Source organism: Brugia malayi, assembly GCF_000002995.4.
Source record: "Brugia malayi strain FR3 genome assembly, contig: Bm_v4_Chr4_scaffold_001, whole genome shotgun sequence".
Classification (NCBI taxonomy): domain Eukaryota; kingdom Metazoa; phylum Nematoda; class Chromadorea; order Rhabditida; family Onchocercidae; genus Brugia; species Brugia malayi.
The window spans coordinates 9,258,333-9,278,838 of NW_025062478.1; the positions used below are offsets into that span (position 1 = coordinate 9,258,333).

Here is a 20,506-nt window from a genome sequence, read left to right on the forward strand (position 1 = left end):
TTCGTCGTGATTACTGCTTTGCACCTGCTTATTAATTCTGTTTTGCCATGTTTTGTTGCAGCAGAGCAAGCAACTGTTGTCCATGCCGCTGGAAAAATTCCGCTGGATCTATGTTACTGGTAATGTTATGGAAATTAGCATTACCATCACTAGTGCTAGAAAGTTGCTGAACTGGGACACTGCAATAACAAGCCATAAGAATTAATGATAAAACAAATGAATGTATCGCAAATAATTCTGCAAGAAAAATAATAATATCCGTTTATTCGCAGCATCTAAAGAAGACATTAATTCAATGTCTGTTGGACCTCTCTATTACCACATTTTTTATTACTTATATCCATATCAAGTTATAGAAAAGAAAAAATGAAAGCAAAGAGATACCATTGCCGTTGACCAGGAAGACTATTTGGGCTTTCGCTGTGTCGTCCATCTGGATCATAACGGTCATCATTGCATTCCATCCGTTTAAGGCTTGTTCGCATTGCTTGATTCAATAAGCGTAGCATTGTCTCGCGATCATCCGCTGGTAATTCTTGCGAAGTTTCTAGCTATAAAATAAAGATTGAACTTTAGTGGAGCAAATTTTAAAAGAATTAAAACACATAATTCTTTAACCACTAAACAAAAATCAAAAGAATGAGGCAGTCCATAGTTTAAACTACGAATAAGTTAAACATAAAGATAATTTAACATATTCCAAATTGAAACGATAATAGAAGATTGCGACATTGTTAGCTTTTCAGATAAATACATTGAATCAATCTATTTTCAGTAATGTTAACTCCTAATTTTAGTTGGTCATCTAAATCAAAATTCGTCATCAATGACAAAAACATATACTTACTAGTTGACGTGCTTGCAAAACTTTATCCAAACCCGTATTGAACTGCTCTAAACATTCCGCTATATGTTTTGCCATTTCTGAAGTAAAAAACGTTCAAATAAGTGAGAATATAAAACAAAACAGATACACACAAAAAAAAAAAAAAAATATAATCATTAAAACTGTCCATTATTAGAATCACCTAGAATCACTAGGTGAGCTATGCCGAAACAGACAGTCCCCTTATTAGATAAATTTCAATTAAAATTAGACAAACAATAATAAAAGCAAACTTGAGCAAAACGAAAAAAACTAGGAAACATGTAAATTTATTCTTATTATAACTTATAATTAAATATTATAACTTATATATTATAACTTATAAGCTCTTATATTTGGTACCGGTTCCTGTACTTTCAAAAAATGACCTTGAACAAGTGAACTAGATTGTAATAAGAATTAAATTACCATCTACCAATTGCTGCTGCGTTCCTGAATATATCATAGATGGGTAATAATAGCACTGATTTTTATTAATAATATTGGTCATATTGCTGCTATTGTTGGCTGTAGAAGTGAAAAAAAAGGACATATTCCTAGTGTCACCTGAATGGTGTCCTCGATGATAATTCATCGATTTTAACGGTTTGTTAACTAATAAATAACATTGACGACTAATGTCACTAACAAAGCCAACATTTTCTGAAAACCGGTTCCTGTCGATTTTTGAGACAGAATTAGATTTTTTTTTGTTATTCAAGTGATGGTAATAATAACGTTGTAGAAATTGGCCAGCCAGTTTTCCATAATCATTATTATTAGACTCATTAGTTCTACCATTGTTCTTGACGACATCTACTTCATCGCTGTCAACATCATCAATGTAATTGTTACTATCATTTCTGTTATCAACAGGGCAACTATAGCGCACTGTCAAATCAGTACTGAAATCACTTTTATTACAGTTGATGCCATCATTAGCGGAACTTCTATACTGCCAAATGATCTGCTTGCTACTAACAGTCTTGTCATCACTATCAGTACAAATACCAATATCATTGCTGATATCAACACTACGACTATTATTGTTTTTGACACATGATTCCGTAACTGTGTTAGTAATATCTTTAACAGGTGATTCTACGGCAGTGTCAGCAATAACGGTCGTACTTCGATGTCTGCGAAGAAAATAATCAGATACAGATTCATAATGACGCTGCAGCAACTTCTCCCCACGTCCTTTTCTGCATGAGCCATATGAATCCCATGACGTATCCATTCTTGTAACATTACGTATCGATTCAAATGTTGTTCTTAATAGAGGTCGCGGTCGCACATCTATATCAAAATCTGGTATTGACAGATAAACTGGATCCATCCTCTGTATCTGATGGAAAACATTTAGTTTATTATTATTAAAATGGGATTTCGCAGATACTGATTTTGGTTCTACTGATAAATAATGATGTTGTTTATTGAGATCAGGTACAGAATGAGAATAATGATGCTTCTGCCATTGGCGTTGACTCTCTGAAGTATATCTTCGTCCCCTTCCCTCAAATTTTGCCAACTGTAGCCACGGGAAAATATTGCGGGTCGGTAAAGAAGAACAGATGTTGTAGCAATCGCTACTGCTATCAATTATTTCAGGTGGACTGTCCGTAAACGTAACACTACGTCGTTTCATGCTGAATGAAATACTAATACTTGGAAATACTCAAAAGTTACTCGTTATCCGTAATCGAGAATATAATATTATCAATAATAGTAGCAACAACAGTCACAGTAATAACAGCAGTAAGGAAGGAAGTAATGCAAGGTTATCAGTTACTGATGCTTCATTATGATAGTAGTAGATGACAAATGACCATCGACTATCCGCAAAGAAGAGGGCAAATTCATAACTTTAAACCTTCTAAATGAACTTCGTCTGGTGAACGTCCTAATCGCACTCAAAGGTCATCACAATACTACACTGATATCAATAAAATATTTGTGATCATACCATCAAATGGATTACGACAACTATCAAATACATAGAGAGAAGTAGATTGATATACAAATTCTGTGTCGTCTAACCTTAACCACAATAATCGGCTTTTAAGATTTGAATCTAGGAATTAGAAAAGAATAAAACGAAACGAATTATGATTGAACTCAGAACAATTCTGTAGAAATATTACTATTGCTATAAAAATGTGAAATTCAATACCAGTACTATAAAAATAAATTTTAGTTTGAAATTCTAAAATCGAAATCCTTGAAAGAAGTTGAAATCTAGTGGTCTTATAGACTGAAACACACAACAATACCCACACACCAAGATCCACCAATTTCGCATATAAGATACATGACAGAAAGCAAATTATAGACTTAGGATTCTCAAAACACAATAAAAACCTAGGTTTCTAGAAACAGAACGCTAAACCGTTAGTGATCGGATTATAATAAACCAGTAAGAAATTCGAGCAAAAATTTTAGCTAGAACAAGGAATTCAAGCAAATAACTAGAAGAAAAAAAAAAAGAAAAGGAACTGAGAACACAAAATACGATCATCCACAGATTTTCTGAATAGTTAAACACGGAATTCAATTGGACAAATAAATTGAATGCTGCTTAGAGAAGCAAGGGAGACAATCAAACGAGAGGTTTTGATGTAATAGCTGTCTACCACAAATTTCAAGTTTATAAAAACAATCCAATAACAGTACTATTACTGTTATACTTCTAATAATATTATCAGTACTACCGTCAAGGCCAGTCTCGCATACCTCAATTTCTTTATGTCCAATTCCTATATATTTCTTTTTGAAAACTTGCACTCATAAAATTAAAAATCTGTAGGTCGTTCTTCAAAAACGAGATATTGAATAGAGAAATGAAAGGAATAGTCGCGCTTATAAATATGCTGAATATTTTAAACAACCATGGTCAGATTAAACAATGTTTTCTATTTTACGATAAGACCCTATTATTCATGTTGGAACAAATATTTTTGAATATTCTTCATATTTCAATTTCTATTAGAACACTAAAAGTTTTCAACGATATTGAGTATATCTCATTTTAAATATTGAGAACTCCTCCAATATATAATGTGTATTGGTAGCTATTTTTAAATCGGTCCAAATAACGAGAAAAAAATCTCACTGAATGTAACAATAATATTCCTTATTATTAGAAGCTTTAGAATGCCAATATTTACAAAATTAACTCAAGAAGTCTTCTGGTTCAGCATTTCTGAGTACTAAATTTATTTCTAGAGATAGTAATTAATGAAGGATCGTAATATAAATCAAAGAAATTAATCAAAAAGATTAATCACTATCCTTAAAATTCTACATTTCATAAATTAGATTAAAAAATAGATCCTTTAGATAGAACACAAAATATTTTAACTACTTACGTTTTGATTGATGAGTTTTAGTAGCGAAATCCTGGAAAGCTACCACTTCACTCGATGGTATTGATTGCTGCGAATATTCTTCGCTACCCACATCTGGTGCCACTATGTCACTACTACAGTACATGAAGTATTAGGCAAAAAGTTGAGAACAGAAAAGATGTTTGTGACAAAAAATGAAAACCATATTTCTTGTTTAGTGAAGGCAGCATCTCTAAAATCAGCAGATGTGTGAGAATATAAAAATTCAAATAAACATAAAAAATTAATAATACAAACTAAAACCTTGCAAGTTTTTGAGCCAAATAACTTGGAACTCGACGTTGCGTATTTGAAGAACTGTGCCTTTGTAGCGGTTCGAAAATACGACGAGTTTGAAGGACGCTTTGTCTTGGCATAGTTTCAATACATGATATACTCCTGAGATAAAAAGATAACTTGCTTTTTATTTAGATATTTTAAAAAGATTTGAAATGAAAATTATCCATAATTGAATTTGGATTTTCAAACCTGTTTGTGCCATTAATGGTGGTAAAATATCGCCGTGGAGTAAATTGTTGCCCGGAAGTTCCACCTGTCTGTAGCAGCGGTGACCCGTTAACTTCTGAACTATTACTATCACTTTCACCACTTGTCGTATCTCGAGATATCCGACTTCGAGGCTGATATCTTTCAACCTAACAAAAAACAATGTTATGATTTGTTCTAGTGATTTGTTTGTTTTTATTCTTTGTCATCGGTTTATCTCTGTGTTTACCTCCACATCATATCAAAGATAAAGCTGTTTAGAAAGATATTAAATAAGGGAAAAATAACCAACTCGCTTCTGTACTGCTCCTTTACCCTTTTGATTACGTGTTGAAAGAGCTAACGGAAACAAATGCTCCGGTTCATTTTCTGTCTCAAGCAGAACATCACTTGCTTCACTAGCTTCAAACTTCGAAAGATCCGGGTTACTATAAAGAAGCTTTGGATAGAATAAATCTCGAACTTCAGCCTAATTATAACTTTTAATACTAATCTTTAAAAAAACCTATCTTCTGCTGTCAGTAATTAAATTCATTGGCTAAAACAATTTCTGGTGAATGGAAAAACGACTCAAGCCTTTTAAACTTCTCAGTGAATAAAAAATTGTCCCAAATAATGCGTACACTAAGAATATATAAAAAGACTTAAAACTCAGCAATTTAATAATCAGAGAAAGAAATAAATTTCCAAAAACCTCGCTTTCTTTAGATTCTCGATAGTTTTTGCCAAATTTCGTTCAGTTTTTGCACCCAAAGGTACTTCTGGTTGGCTCAAAAGATTGTTACCATTTAATGTATCGCTTCTTTCCGAAGTACTATATAAATTACCAACTGAACGAGCAATCAAACGATTTCGAATATTCAATCCCGGTGCACCACTAAAAATTACTCAAAAACTATGAACATTTCAAGAAAAAGTAAACCGGGGATCAATATATGCCAGCCATACTATAAATTAAAAGCAAGCTTAAATCTTATATCAAAAATGTTTCATGCTATGTGCGTTACACAAGTAAATTTTTTCTAAAAAATACTTAAAATATGACTACCAACAGTTGGATAGCTAAATTCTGGAATAAAAATTGTACTTCACTGCAAACGTCTTGTTGCAATTTCAAACAAAACTAGAAAATCTGGATTTTTCATTTAAATTCTTTCGTAACCAGACCCTAGCTCACTAACAGGTGCTATAAATTCTATCATTCTAAGAAGTGGCAGAAAATTAACTTTTCAAGTTACGTTCAATTAATTCAACAATACTTGACATTCTGGACTCGTAAGTGACAAAACCATGTTTCCACGAAACCGATTAACCCTCTCACAAACACCAGAAAAAAAATATATGAAAAATGTTATGAAGTATCCTCTTTTACTAAAATCTGTTTTGTATATTCTATATATTCCATTATTATATATTCTGTTATTAAACTATCGTTATGCTCCTTAAACGAATTTTATGCTGGAGTTATGGGAAAACAAATGGAATAAGATCACTAAATGAAATTAAATAAAAAAAGGAAGTTTGTCAATACGTGAACGATTCATTAATACGTAATTTGTGAACACTCTCAAAAAGTTTACTGAAAACAAACAAAAGAATAAAAAAGTCCTAATCTAATAACAACAACTTCACTTTATCACAAGAGATTCTTACACCTACGTTACAATGCGGTTGGTTCAAACATTTATTCTCATAAGCATTTGGGAAAGTAATTTAGAAATTACTTACGCAGGAGTGCTGTCAGCATTTAATCGTGATAGATATGATCTACCAGCATCGCTATTAGTATTAAGTAGTGGACCAAGCCCAGGTCGATTTCCACTAAGTGGTGCAGCGGCTGTTAGCCGAAGATTACCGAATGATTTTGAACGTGACATAATATTTGGATAAACTGCTGAGAAACTGTCATCATTCAGAGGTCCAGCCAAATTCTCCTGCGACTTGCGTAACCTAAACAATAATTAATATCACATCAAATAGCCCAAGCATTCCATTAATTAACAACAAAATAATTCGCTAAACCCACAATCACGATTAAAAATAGTACGTCTACGTAAAGAAAAGTAATGTACGAATACAATGCAGAGTTTGATCTCCACCCGGTACACCGATAAAATTAGAACTATGGATGATATGACATGAAATTTTAAATTGCTCGACCTGAATCACATGGATTACATACTTAATGTAAGTCGAACAGACTGCTAAAAAAATTAGATCTGTCAAACAAGAGGATTGCGAAATATGACATAATCGATGAATAAGTGTTCAAAAAGAACTTGCATAACTCTAAATAAATTATTCTAGGACAACTGAATGACATATTTCCAACATGACTGATAGTTCCAGTCATACGAACTATTTCAAAATACAGATACATTGCTAAATAGCTATAATCAATTAAACTCTGTGAAATGCAGAGACATGAGTGAAAAAATGATCGAATGTTCGGAGGGAGTGACATATTCTAGTTCAGCAAATATAAGATGGCAATTATCTAACATCACCAAACAAAAAACGTCATCATTGATTAATACAGACGAGACAAGAGTTGTAGCTGATGTATGCATACAACACTGAACTGCAAAAAATTTTATGCATACAACAATGAATTGCAAAAAACTAGTAGTTTCTACGTTAGGGCTTACATTTGGTAATGGAAATGTTTTCTTCAGAATTTTCAAACAAGTTTGAGAAGCAGTGAAAAACAAGACAGCAACAGAATTCAACGAGATGAATCAGAAAATCTGACAGAATCGTTTCAAGTAACTCAATCCATAGTTGCCCCTACAATCATAACTTCTGAATACTCTATATAAAAAGACCTGTCACGCAATCCTGCCAATCGATTTAGCGTCTGTGACGATTGTTGCTTATTAAGAGTGACAGCTCGTAGATTCGTCCGTGATGAAGATGGTGTCAAGCGAGTAGAAGCCATCGTTAAAACTGAATATGTTGACATATCAGAATCCTGGAAAGTTGCAAAACTTATGTAATCCTTAAGAAAAATTTGATCTGCATTATACAAACGTAATCAAAGCAAGTTGTTTACTTGTCGCTGCCGTTTCCCATTTCCTAGGACATTGAGAGCGAGCTGCGACGGGCTTTGACTTCGACTGCGTAAATGGAGGTCAGATGAGGCGTAATCATCTTCTGAAAAGGAATAAATAATACGTTTTACTTTCAATTTCAAATAAACATGTCAAATAGATCGAAAACTGTAAAACTCTGTACAATCATTTTTTTTTTAAAAAAAACTACTATAGTCATAAGTGCTTTCAACTCATTTTTGATGACTCTATCACCTCATAAAAAAAGAAATTTGAAAAAAAAAAATGTAAATTTCCAAGCCTAATTAGTTTACAAGAGTGTAGGTTTTAATTAGGCATGACAGAAATAAGCACTTAGCTTATGGATGCTTTCAAAAGTAAACAAAAGCTGCTGGCTAATCCTAAAATCGAGAACTCTGTAGATAAGAACGTAAGAGAATGGGAAAAAAAATAAAAAGAGCGATGTCTCGATTATTTTGTATTTTTTCTCTATTATTAGTTTTCCAACTACAGCTAATATCGACTCGGATAATATTAGCTAACAAATTTTTTTTTACAGTCATGAAACCTTCGCAAAAACAAAAATTTTCATTGAGACTTTTTAACTCATTTTAGCAAGCATATTTATGAATCATCTTTCCAGTGAAAAAGTTCCAAATAAACAGATAAGTATCGGAAATTACAGCAAAAAAAAGAAAAGAATTATTTGAAAGAATTTTTTTTTTTTAGAATTATTTGGAAGATTTCAACTTAGCGCAACAATGGAAGCGCACATTCCTTTATCTCAAAAGCAGAAATTGCCAGCCTACATTTGAAACGTAGATAAATTTAAGCCATAATTTACAACACTAACTCTCCACATCCACATTTACAAGGTAAACAATAGACCACAAATCAACATCATAATAGCATGCTAGCAAAATCCTAGCCGTGAATATCTCTAGCTATAGTATTTCTTGCTATAATGAATCGAAACCTCCTGTAATTGTCATTCGTCGATTTTTGATGACATCATTAATCACTTGGCAACGAGCTAGTGGACTTAAAGCTCGACCTATGACTGCGGTGTTTAAATTATTCTTTTCTTGTTGTTGATGCTGATATAAACGCGACAAAGTAATGTGCAAGTCGGATTCTGAAAGCAAAACACAAGCACAGTGCAGAGACAACAAAGTAGTATATTCAAAAGGAAGCAAAGGTATTGACTCAGAGAGAAATTTGGCATACAGGCGTAACTGCTCATGTAATACCACACATATTTATCTATGCAAATAACGATAGTTGAAGTTGGAGGAATTTTCTAAAAGCTGGCGTGAGGCTTATAAAATTGAAATCAGTGTGGAATCCAAAACTAGCAATAAATCAATAGCTCTGCATGCGAATTCTCAAAAGCTATCACCAGTAATAAAGCACAAAAGGAGGAAGACACAACACAACAGAAGGTGCTGGTGCTGAAGTGCTATAAGTACTTAAAATTAAAAGCAACAACTGCAAGTTTTCATAAAATATAGTGTTTAAAGATAGACAATGATTCAATTATTCAAATTATATTTTAACAACTGGAAAACTAAATATGAAGTACTGTTCTTTCAAGAAAAAAATTATTTTTTGAAAATATAAGGACTACTAAAAAATTCTTTGATACATAAACAGTTGATGCAATCTCATTTGAAATATTCTTTTTAAATAAGGATATTAAACTGCAGGGAAGTAATCTTGAACTAACTTCGTCGTGTTACTGGGATTGTTCGTCCTGATACTGTAGTATAATGCATATTGCTTGCCGATCGCCTGGTACCAATCAAAGGCGGAGTCCATACTGTCTGTGACTATAAATATATATAATCCTCTGGGAAATTTCCCTTACAAATTATAATCAAATATTACTTGCTGATTATAAAGAATGAACTTCCAATGATGGTACAGGAAGAGAATTCCAATTATAAGTAATGAATAAAAGAACAAACCTCATTACTTCTGATTCCTTTTAGACGTTTTGTTAAACTGCAACGTTTCACGCTAGACCGACTAAACGCCGAACTAGGAGACTGAGAGAACACTGAGGGCGAAACTTTAACTGGTGTGATGCATGATTCAGAAGATTCTTCGGTATTGCGCACTGTGTTATTGAGTGGAGAAGAGACATGTTGCTGCAACTCAACAATTCCCGGTTCTGATATGGAATTCGGTATTTCTGCAAGAATAAGGCATTTAATTATGCAGAAATTTTCTTCATCGAAATTCATCTACAATTTTTTTTTCATGTATTTTTTTCATTCATTATATACGAAATTCATGGGTAAACAAATCTAGGACAGTATTTCATCTAAAAGCTCTGCCGAAAATAACGTCATAGTTCTTTTCCGACCTATTATACTGAATAGGAATTTTACCTATCCTATAACAAATCGAGACATTAGTTGAAAAAAAAAGAGCTGCAAACAAAAATCTACTGAAAATTTGTTAACAGCAACAAACTCTTGTGGATATTTCGTTCGGGTGAACTCGGTGAATATTGCATTTGATTACCATTCATAGTCATAGAATTATTTAACATATTTTCCTTGGAGGATGATGGCAGGATGGATGACGGGGAGATGTGCATTTCAGAGGATGGCACATCGAATGAATTTGATATTAATGATGAAACATAAGTTGGTGTATCTAAATAATTAAATAAGTTAATTCATGCCACAAAGAAGGTAACAAGAGTGACCACAATGTAATGCTTAGACTGCAATCTTTAAAGAGGATTTCCGCATAAACCGTATGTCCGAACAGACTAATAATAAGGAAAGAAAGGTTGATAACAAAAGGAAGAATCAGAAAAAAAGAAAGAGAAGTTAATAATAAAAAGAAAGAACCGAAAAAAAAGAAAAGTCTGAAATGATAAATGGTCACATTTTGGCACTTAACATCGATTATTTTAAAGTTGAATGGCAATTCTGTCGGCGATTTCACACCAAGCTTGTAAAGAGTAAACGTACCCCTAGTGGGGCTAAGTGACACATCATCCCATTTTTTCCGTGGTTTTCGTGTTAAAGCATCGCTTCCCGCTGCAATAGCTGATGATCCATGACTGCCTATGCTTCTCCCTTTAACACCATCAGCACCATTTCCGGTACCATTAGAGTGCACCGCTGCGGCAGTTGTCCCTGGTATTTGAGAAAATCGTAAATTAAAAGGTGTACTGCTTATAGTGCATGTATCCTCTCCTCCTCCAACGGTCGTGTTACCGCCTAATTGCTGCTGGACAAAGTTCATTGTCCCTAAAGATCTACCTGCGCCTGCAGCTGTTGATGTTGGCGTTTGCTCATCATCGGAGAAATCTGCAAGAATGAATGAGTCGGTGACATGAAAGACAGGTCAGAAAATCGTACAAATCTGAAAAAATGATCCAAATCAGCAACAGTATGTGTATGAACCACCAAATTTCAGCACAGAGTGGGCAAGAAAAAAGAATAACAGATTGGGAAGAGATAAACAAATGAAATGGAGAAATGTAAAATAAAAGATCAAGGAAAAAAGAAAGTAGAAGAAAAAGAATCACTGAGAAAAGCTGAATACCACTACTTTACATCCATTTTCAATGTCATAAAATTAATGCTTTCAAGGCAAATTTTTTCATTTTAATCAACAATTAACCAAAAAGCTAGAATCATTTATTATTAGTAAAGAAAAAGAACTAGAACAACTCACTAGTTATGTAACTGAATAATCAAACAGTCTTTAAATCCAATATTAAAGTTTCGATCCTTTTCAGCTTATGATACTAAGTTTATGTTTAATGATGAAGTAAAATTATTAAGCACAAATCTTACGAGCAAATGGTATTTACTTATAAGATTTCAAATCATCAAACCACTCCAAAAGAAATTAAGCTGAATCATGAGAGCAATTTTTCCCGTCTAATAATGAGCAGAGTAACAATGTTACAGTTTTCTCCTTTAATGGACGGAGTTTGAAATAACATTATTTATTAAACTCCAAAATAAAATTATCGTGAATTATAAAACCAAACAGATATTTGATTAAAACTGAAGAAGTGAGAATAGTTACAAAGATGGAGAAAGTAACTTGAAACGTCTTTAACGCCAGCAATACAAATTCAGGAGTAGCGAAGATTAATTACCGAAAACTCCTCATACATAATCTCCTCTCTAAAATTTGAAGCCATTTATTAATTTAGTGACAGATTAAAGTCACCGTGCCAAAACAATTAGAACCAAATAATTACCATTAGCTGCTGAAGCAGTATCCCAGCTGGTAAGTTGATCATTCATCATCCCACTTGTACTACGTCTCACAACTTCTGTTGTCACTCGCTTCAGTTCGAAATTGTCACTGTAATTGCCAACTGTAGAAATTCAAAACTAAAAATTTGACTGTTAGAAGCATAAAGTGAAAATATTTAAACTCTACATGTTACAATCTACCTCAGGGCTGCAATTTCAATTATAATATAACTTACGACCAAAAACTTTATTTTAAAGAAAAAAGATTTTTGTTGTGAAAATTGTCAAGTAAACACAAACATTATATTGAAAATCAAAACACAGAAAAAATTAAATGCAAGATAAAGACAAAATCAGATAATGAAAAGATAGAATTTTTTTCTTGTAAGGAAATGGGGACATTGCAATACTAATTCTGTAGCTAGATTAAGAAAGGTTCAATGACCTGCAATTTTATAGATGAAAATTAAAAATATAAAGAAGTGCTCATACATCAAAAATTAGTTAAGTATATCAAGAGGTTCAGTCATATCTCAATAACAGATTCAAACTATTAAATAGAGAATAATTTTAAAAAGTTATTGTAAAAAAAAAAAAAAAAAAAAAAGGCAGGATGGTAAGTAAGGTATTACTAGGAGCAGAAACTGCACTAGAAAACAGATTTAAAGTTAAAAGACTATAATGGTTTTAGAAGGAACCAAAAACTGAAGCAGTATAATAATGTGCATATTCATCATTTATAGCACCTATATCTAATAAATGGTGAGACATAACCGATGTCAGAATACGCAAATGGTGCGACAAACTTCAGTACTTTTGTTTACCCTCTTTATATCTCAACTATTCCTTAAACTAAGTGTACATTGTGTGAAGATGTGTCACGCATGCCTATGTATTCCCTCTAAATTGCCATATTTTAACTTGCCACTGTAGAATGGACGGAGTACATTTACTAGAGAATGAAGGTCAAGGATAGTGTCATGAAAAGATCTAAGACAAATGGCTAACACATTATCATTATTCATTATTTCAACCTCGCTTTCCTTTCAAATCAAAGCAGGAAATTATAGCACATAAAGTTGAAACGGAGAAAAAAGCATACTCTGTAATCACACTACTGAATGGAGTATTAATAATCACTGTTGTTGGCTTCCGTCCCATACAACTATCCGAATCTTCATCACCAATTTTAATGCTGCTTAGAGAACCAAATTCGGATTCTGAATCTTTCAGCTACAAAAATATCAATTTGTCGATTGTGAAGCAACTTATTAACTTCTTTAAGTCGCGGAATTCTCTTGCTATACAAAGAATAAACTGGGGGTAAACATAATGCATTTTTTGAGATAAAATCTGCATAAACGTTTCCATTCTAAACATTAACATTTGCTGAGGTAAACGTAACTAAGATGAAATGCATTTTTTTTGAGATAAGATCTGCATAAACATTTCCAATCTAAACACTAAGACTTGCTGATATCTTCACCATATTACAATGCAAAACAAAATTTAATAATCACTTTAAAAGCAATACAATGTTGTTAACTTGAAAATATTAAAATCAATTTTAAAAAATCAAAATAAAGTAGAACCTCCAGTGGAGTCAAGCTTCTTGTAAAAAATGCAATATATCTCTTATCAAAGCTCTGTGATAGTTCGATGAGGTTAAAAACAATTCTCAAGAACAACTCATGCTTTCAGCTGCTTAATCATTTTTTTTTGTAAACATATTTGCTGCTTAGTACTACTAGTTAAACCTATAAAAAGAACAATAACAAAATTTAACCTTCGCATTTCGTGTATACTCCATGTGTTCATCACCAGCTGCATCACTGCCACTCCCCAACAAACTATCTGGTGTTTCCGACCTAATAATTATGTAATTTTAATCGAATTTGAAAGTTCATTTCCACACTACAGAGAAGCATGAATAAAACCTCCGTATAAGCCTTACGAGTTTCTGGAGTACTGAAGAAATAGATAAGCCAGCGGGAACAGCTGCTTACCGTTCACAAAGTTTTTCAACTCCTGTGGTGCAAGTATTCCTGGTGATTTGGGATTTTCGTATAGCCATCATTTTGCTGACAAGGAAATTGGACAGTCGCCACACGAAAATGCAACCGCTATAGGAAACAACATATAATCGTCTGCAATACTTCAAACAAATTAAAACTGACTGCTGAAAATCTATGCATCTCCGAAAACAAAATGTATTGGAAATCATATTTATAATACTAATAAGATAGATTTTTAAATTGAAGTTATTTTTTTCTATTTTTATTTAGCTCTCTAGGCTCAAAAAATACCCTGAAATTTACCCATGAAAAATGAAATATGATATAGTCTTCTTTAGATGGATAGGTATATCTCTAATAAATTGAGACTTCATCTAATCTTAAAATTAACCTGCAATCAGCGGAAAAAGCAATATCTGTAATGTTATCTGATTGGCCAGTCAATATAGCAGCAAATTCTCCCGTGGCTATATCAATGATATAAACATTTCGATTTGTACATACTGCCGCAGCATAAGTTCCTGATGGATCCAGTCGTACCTGTATAAGAAAGTTTCCATCTCCAATTATAAACAGCCTTAACTCTTTATAATTGAAGATAACAGCTGCACTATAAACTTTCAGACTCTACATATAAATGAGATCAACAGAAACAAATTTGTCAATAAGATAAAAACCTTAGTGAGTTGTCCATCATCACTTGCAGCGCCTTTAATCTGCTTTACAAGCCTTCCCTGAAACGAATATGTCCGAAGCTGACGATCCTGGCAAGCGGCAACCATTCCATCAGCACTCAACACGACAAAGTTCAAGCCAAATTGCGATTTTATATGAGTTGTACGTGAAAAAGTCACCAAAGATGGCTGCAAGGAATTTTTATAGAAAATTAGTTAGATAAAATCAGATAAAATTCAAATATATAATCCAGATGTTCTCAACGGAAGAAACGGTTCGGAACAGCTGTGTTATTAACAGATTTCGCTTATACATTACCACTGAGTAAATAACAACTTGCACCCTATTGTTTAATTAACTATTCTGATCAAAATTCACAGCCTTCCCATTCTAAATGGTCTCATATAGTCTAAACTGTCTCAATTTACTAAATAATCGACTTTAAATATATAGTAAAGGTACTCGATCATTAAAAAAAAAAAAAAATAAATAAATAAATAAAATCATTGCGAAATTACTTCTGAATTGACCATCTTTCTAATCACAATTGAACGATCAGCAGCAGAACTTATCAACTGCAAATTACCAACTTCCTGCAACACAGCTATTTAATTTTTTTGCAGATTAGTAAGAAATCTTTAAAATGAAAATAAATTAAAAATTTATTAAATTAAAAATTCAAACAGCACTGATCATAAACCTCTACGAATAGTATCGAATTGACAGTGCTTGTATGATCGTCAATACTTGCTAATGGTTGATATCCATTAAGTGGATCAAACAAGTGCACCATGCGATCGCGACTTCCAGTAGCTAACAGATAACGAGCTAAAATAGTAAAACTCTAAAAACTTAATGATAAATACGGAAATAAGGTAAGGAGGACATATGAAAGGTAATAAGGAAGCTATCTATCAAAATCAGTAAGTTCATTAATCATTCATTTCTTATAAGTATACCATTGTATGTCCCATATGAATTAAATAATAAAACTTGTTATTTCACAAATTAATGGTTCCCCAATTTTTTTAATGTCGTCTTTCATTTATTGATATTATTAACTAACAAAGGAAAGTAAAGCTCTACCTTACTAACAGTAAGATAGAAAATCCATAAACTTCGATGAATTATTACAGTAAAAACTCACCACTTTGTGGGTCAGAATACTCCATACACATAATATCACTTTCGTGAGCTTCAAAAAATGCAATCATTTCCATAGTTGGTACAGTTAAATCATAAATACTAAAACAATTTGGTTGAAAAATCAAATTCGAAAAAAAAGATCGAAAAATTTTTTCGAAATATTTTGCAGTAATGGCATCAACAATTTCCTTCAAAACTTTTCATGTTAAAAAAAAAAAAAAAAAAAAAAAAAAAAAAAGATTTACGATAAATTTCCATCTCGACTGCCTGCAGCCAGATGTTTTCCATCAGGACTTATTTTCAAAGATTTTACACCACTGCCTGTATCAGACATGGATGCTCCAAATACTTCTAGAAATAGAATGAAAAGTCGATATAAAGTGAGTTAATTGGAAATTTTTGATATCTCCTATTCACCTTTATTACTTTTTGACTAATTTCCACAAAAACAGTTAATGAGTGATGCCGATGATCTGAGCTGTTTATAGAATAAGTCGATCCATTTTACTTAAGATAAAACATGAAACATGCCATCTGGAGATTCGTTAAGTTGAGAATCATTATTGGTAATAAAAATAACTTTTTTCAAGTCATCCGAGAATACATTCGCATATGGCAAAGAAGTCCGCTTGTTCTGAAAAAATAGAATATAATTTATTAATAAATGAAACCTAAGATTTTTAGAGTCCTGAATGAAATTTACCATGAATCAGGCAAAAAACAAACCTCATCAAATGATCTTAATAGATGATCCACATTCCATATGCGAATAGTTTGATCTGCACCACCCGTTATGATTGAACTTTGTGGTAACCATTCGAAATTTGACGGATAAACCTGCAAAACTCATTATTTTCTTAAATAATTAAAAAAAAAAAAAAAAAAAAAAGCGAACCAAACACTATTTATGGCTTACCTCTAGTGAAATCACTGGCCCAACATGAAAAAGCTGTGAAGAAATTTTGAGAATATTCTTATCCGTTTGTTGCCATGTATAAATGGATCGATCGCTATAAACCACAGTAAGCATTCCAGTCTTCCTGTTGTATGCTAATGCTCGCACATCTGGATACCTGAAAAGCATATGCTAAAATTGAAAACTTGTACTTGAGTCATACAAGATTATTCTCAACCACTATTTCTAATAAGACTTATTTTTATGCTCCCATGAAAATAATTTCCACCCTTAATTTTTCCTTTCATATTCTCTCCTCAGTAAAACCTAAAAATCTTAAGACGATTATCAAGCTTTAAATTCTCATAAATTTAAGGAAAAAAATTGCCGACCTACACCCTATCGGATGTGAATCAGGCGACAGTGCATCTTGTTTTACTCCTTCCGCAACATCACATGATAAATAATGTGGTTTACAGAATGTAAATTTATGCTTCATTGTTGTAATATCCAAACATCTTATAAAACCATTGTTGAATCCAATAAAAAGTTCACCAATTCCAAGCACTATCGACCGTGGAACTTCACTGTGTAGGTCATAGGTGCTCACTAACTGAAATAAGTTCACCTCTCAAAATAATTTAATAAAAACACATGAAATTAAAAATTAGTATAAGTTTTAGGTAAAGCCATAACAATAACAGCTGTGTACTGAATGAGTGAAAGTGATAAGAATTCAATATTATATCATTTCACTCGACTGCTGAACATAAAGATGGGACTCCTCCATCATCCAATTCCATCTCCAAAGCAGGTAAGCATAAATTTTAGGACCTTAGTGAAGTACTGATTTAATACAATAATTTATGATATTATGGATAAATTGAAAAAAAAAAATGCGTGTAAATATAAAAAAGGTAAAAAATAATAGCAATAAAATCGGTATGGCTGAAGCAAACTTGAAAAGGAACTTGAATATTCCACCATTCAATTGTTACCTTTTTGTCATGAAATTCAATCAAAAGACTAGTTTCTGTAACTGAAAATGTTCGATTGCCGGGAGCACAACACACATCCAAAAAAGTATTGTTTCGTTGATCGGCCAAAATTGCTGAACGACCCTGAAAATAACCTAGATATAGACTCAAATCAACTTCTAAATGTAATTCTAAAATAAGAATATAACTGAAAGCAAAGTGAAGTGCAAAAGATAACCACAACAAAGTTCAAACTCAAGAATTCGATTTTTATCGTCATAACAGAATAAAAAATCAAAATCCTATTTGTTATTTTCATACCTGTAAAGGTATACTCTTGGAACTCTCTGGTTTCCTTGTAACATGCCAGAATTTGACATGCCTGATCCCCACCGTTACACATCCGCCTTGTTCTGTTACATCAATTGAATTAACCTGAAAAAACTACTTTTAATACTTTGCACGGTTCACTTTAACGCGAACTTTGTCAAATTCGTAGTAAATAGTAATTTATTACAATCAGTTGTAACCAAATAGATAATCCTGTCATGTCAAAACAAACTAAATTCTATGGATGAATATCAACATAGTAAGGAGTTCCGTAAGTGAAAAATGACTTCAGAAAAATATTTACTTTCGAAGTAAGACGATTTTCAGCAATTTTTTGCTGTGCTCGCCAATCCCAAACTACGATCGAGCGATCATGCTGATTCCCTACTGATACCAAGTGACCATTAGGCGTAAAGCGCTAAAAGTTAATCAATTACAAATACATATCCAAATTTTGAGTCCAACCCTAAAATGCACTTTTAGATTATGAAATTAGCAAATCAAGAGAATTTGTAGTATGAATTGCCACTGAAAACTTACCACACAGCTGATTCCTAACTGATGATGCTTTATATCAACAATTTGGGTAAAAGCAAACTGTCCTTTCGCGTCGTATAACTCCCAAACTCGCAGTCGAGGTTCATGTCCAGCCGGAAAAATAATTTATGGATTATTGCTGCACTACTGCTTCAATTTAAATATCATCACCCCGTTTTTCCCAACTTCAAAATTTCATTTCTCTACAAATTAATTCATCTAAGAATACCTCTCCGGTAGCGATGTATCGTCCGCAGAAAGAGAACGATAAGCATGTTATGCTGTTTTTCGTTGTACCAATTAAATGGGCTTGGGCATTATTTCTTGGATTATAAAGAATGACAGTAGCCCTGGAATAACATACAAAATCACATATCTATGAAAGTTCTTTAGGTATTTTAGCTCCATTATGTGCATGGAGACTTTATTTTAAAAATTAAAATAATACCTAATATACTACAAAATTTCACATGTAACTCAAAGTAAAACTAGCAGAAAGAAAAACTAAAGAATGTAAAAAACCAACCAAAATTTCGGAAAACATATTCAATTCAAAAAAAAAAAGAAATTTTCTTTAATTTCTTTTAATTTTGTTTTAACCATAAAAAACTTTAGTAAAAAATCTTTGTGCTAAATTCTTATGTTAATAATAAACAAGCTGAATAAATAGAAAGCACCATAGAAATATAAAATCAGCAAAGAAACAAAAAGGACATATTACGATGCTAAGAAGTTAATGACATTGAACAAGCGATATTTAATGTGCTATAATTAAAATTCATACAACTTTTTTTGCTAATGAAAAGTCCACAAAGATATACCCAGCCGGATAGGCTACAATGCCTTTGATGTCGTCCACTGATACTGACGATCGTGAAACAGCTGTGCAACCTAATACCCGTTCTAATTTCGCCTGAAAAAAAAATGACAAAATGCATGTAAATATTTCACATTGTATAAAAAAAAAAAATTACTTTACTCCATTATTATAACTGCACTTATATTGCTAAAACTATTGCAATTGTCATTTTTATCACTGCATTATTAGCAGATTATATATCTTATTCATTGCTTTCTAGCAAATCAATAAATGAATAGTAATATATGGAAAGAAATAAGTGAATAGTAAAAAAAAAAAAAAAAACGAACTGAAAATCAAATTTCGTAAAATTTACAGATAACATATACCTTACCCGAATGATAAATATAAATTTAAATAAAATACTTTACCATATGCATGTGCGGTGCGGATGCGAAAGAGATACACATACAAAACAGAAATAGTTTGCCGCTTCAAAAGATAATAGTCATAGAAATAAGTACGAAGAAATGATCGCAAAAATCAAAGAAAATGAATATGGTCGTTTATCGTTCAAACATTGATATGAAGACCGAAAACTAGGAAAGTTACATAACAATGGAATTATAGATGAAAATTCCCTCGAAAACTGTAAAAATATATAAAATGCATAAATACGTCAGTATATCATCAAACATATATCAAGTACGTCAGATAGGAAAAGCCAAATCGAAGTTGAATATGCAATATTTTTTAAAAATATAATATCAAGACGATGTGATTTCCCTACTATTAATATGTCACCTTGAAATCTCCAAAAAGAAATTTAATTCTTTCTCAGAATATGATTACTAATTCATAATTCATAAGCATCCATATTTCCAGGGAAAGTATTAGAAAATGTAATGATTAAATACATTAACCTTATTTTTCTGATCATAAGTGAAGCAATAAAATTGAAATGTACTACACATTAAAGTAGGAAATAAAGTGAGGAAGAACTATCTTGGGTAACAAAGAAAAAGCAAATTACCCGCATCAGATGAATTATGCCCGAGAGAATATTTATGAAGTAAAATGTTAAAAATC

The 20,506-nt window shown here is 32.2% G+C and overlaps 1 protein-coding gene across 1 annotated transcript; it reads right to left on the reverse strand.

Annotated features, from left to right (window-relative positions):
* Window positions 1-31: 31 nt before the first annotated feature.
* On the reverse strand, window positions 32-19,887 carry Bm9265 (LD47622p, putative; the record flags this gene model as incomplete). Its single annotated transcript, XM_043082219.1, has 37 exons — window positions 32-179; window positions 385-551; window positions 848-924; window positions 4,234-4,346; window positions 4,516-4,650; window positions 4,741-4,907; window positions 5,051-5,186; window positions 5,453-5,635; window positions 6,487-6,708; window positions 7,584-7,729; window positions 7,811-7,911; window positions 8,785-8,943; window positions 9,535-9,637; window positions 9,776-10,002; window positions 10,287-10,472; window positions 10,796-11,137; window positions 12,046-12,152; window positions 13,146-13,276; window positions 13,830-13,911; window positions 14,050-14,190; window positions 14,450-14,598; window positions 14,736-14,921; window positions 15,252-15,326; window positions 15,434-15,561; window positions 15,881-15,978; window positions 16,125-16,230; window positions 16,411-16,513; window positions 16,606-16,716; window positions 16,796-16,952; window positions 17,167-17,387; window positions 17,773-17,895; window positions 18,073-18,186; window positions 18,386-18,499; window positions 18,622-18,707; window positions 18,826-18,968; window positions 19,440-19,531; window positions 19,849-19,887. The coding sequence occupies 37 exons, from the start codon at window positions 19,885-19,887 to the stop codon at window positions 32-34; spliced, it is 5,118 nt and encodes a 1,705-aa protein (XP_042938153.1).
* Between the last annotated feature and the right edge of the window lie 619 nt (window positions 19,888-20,506).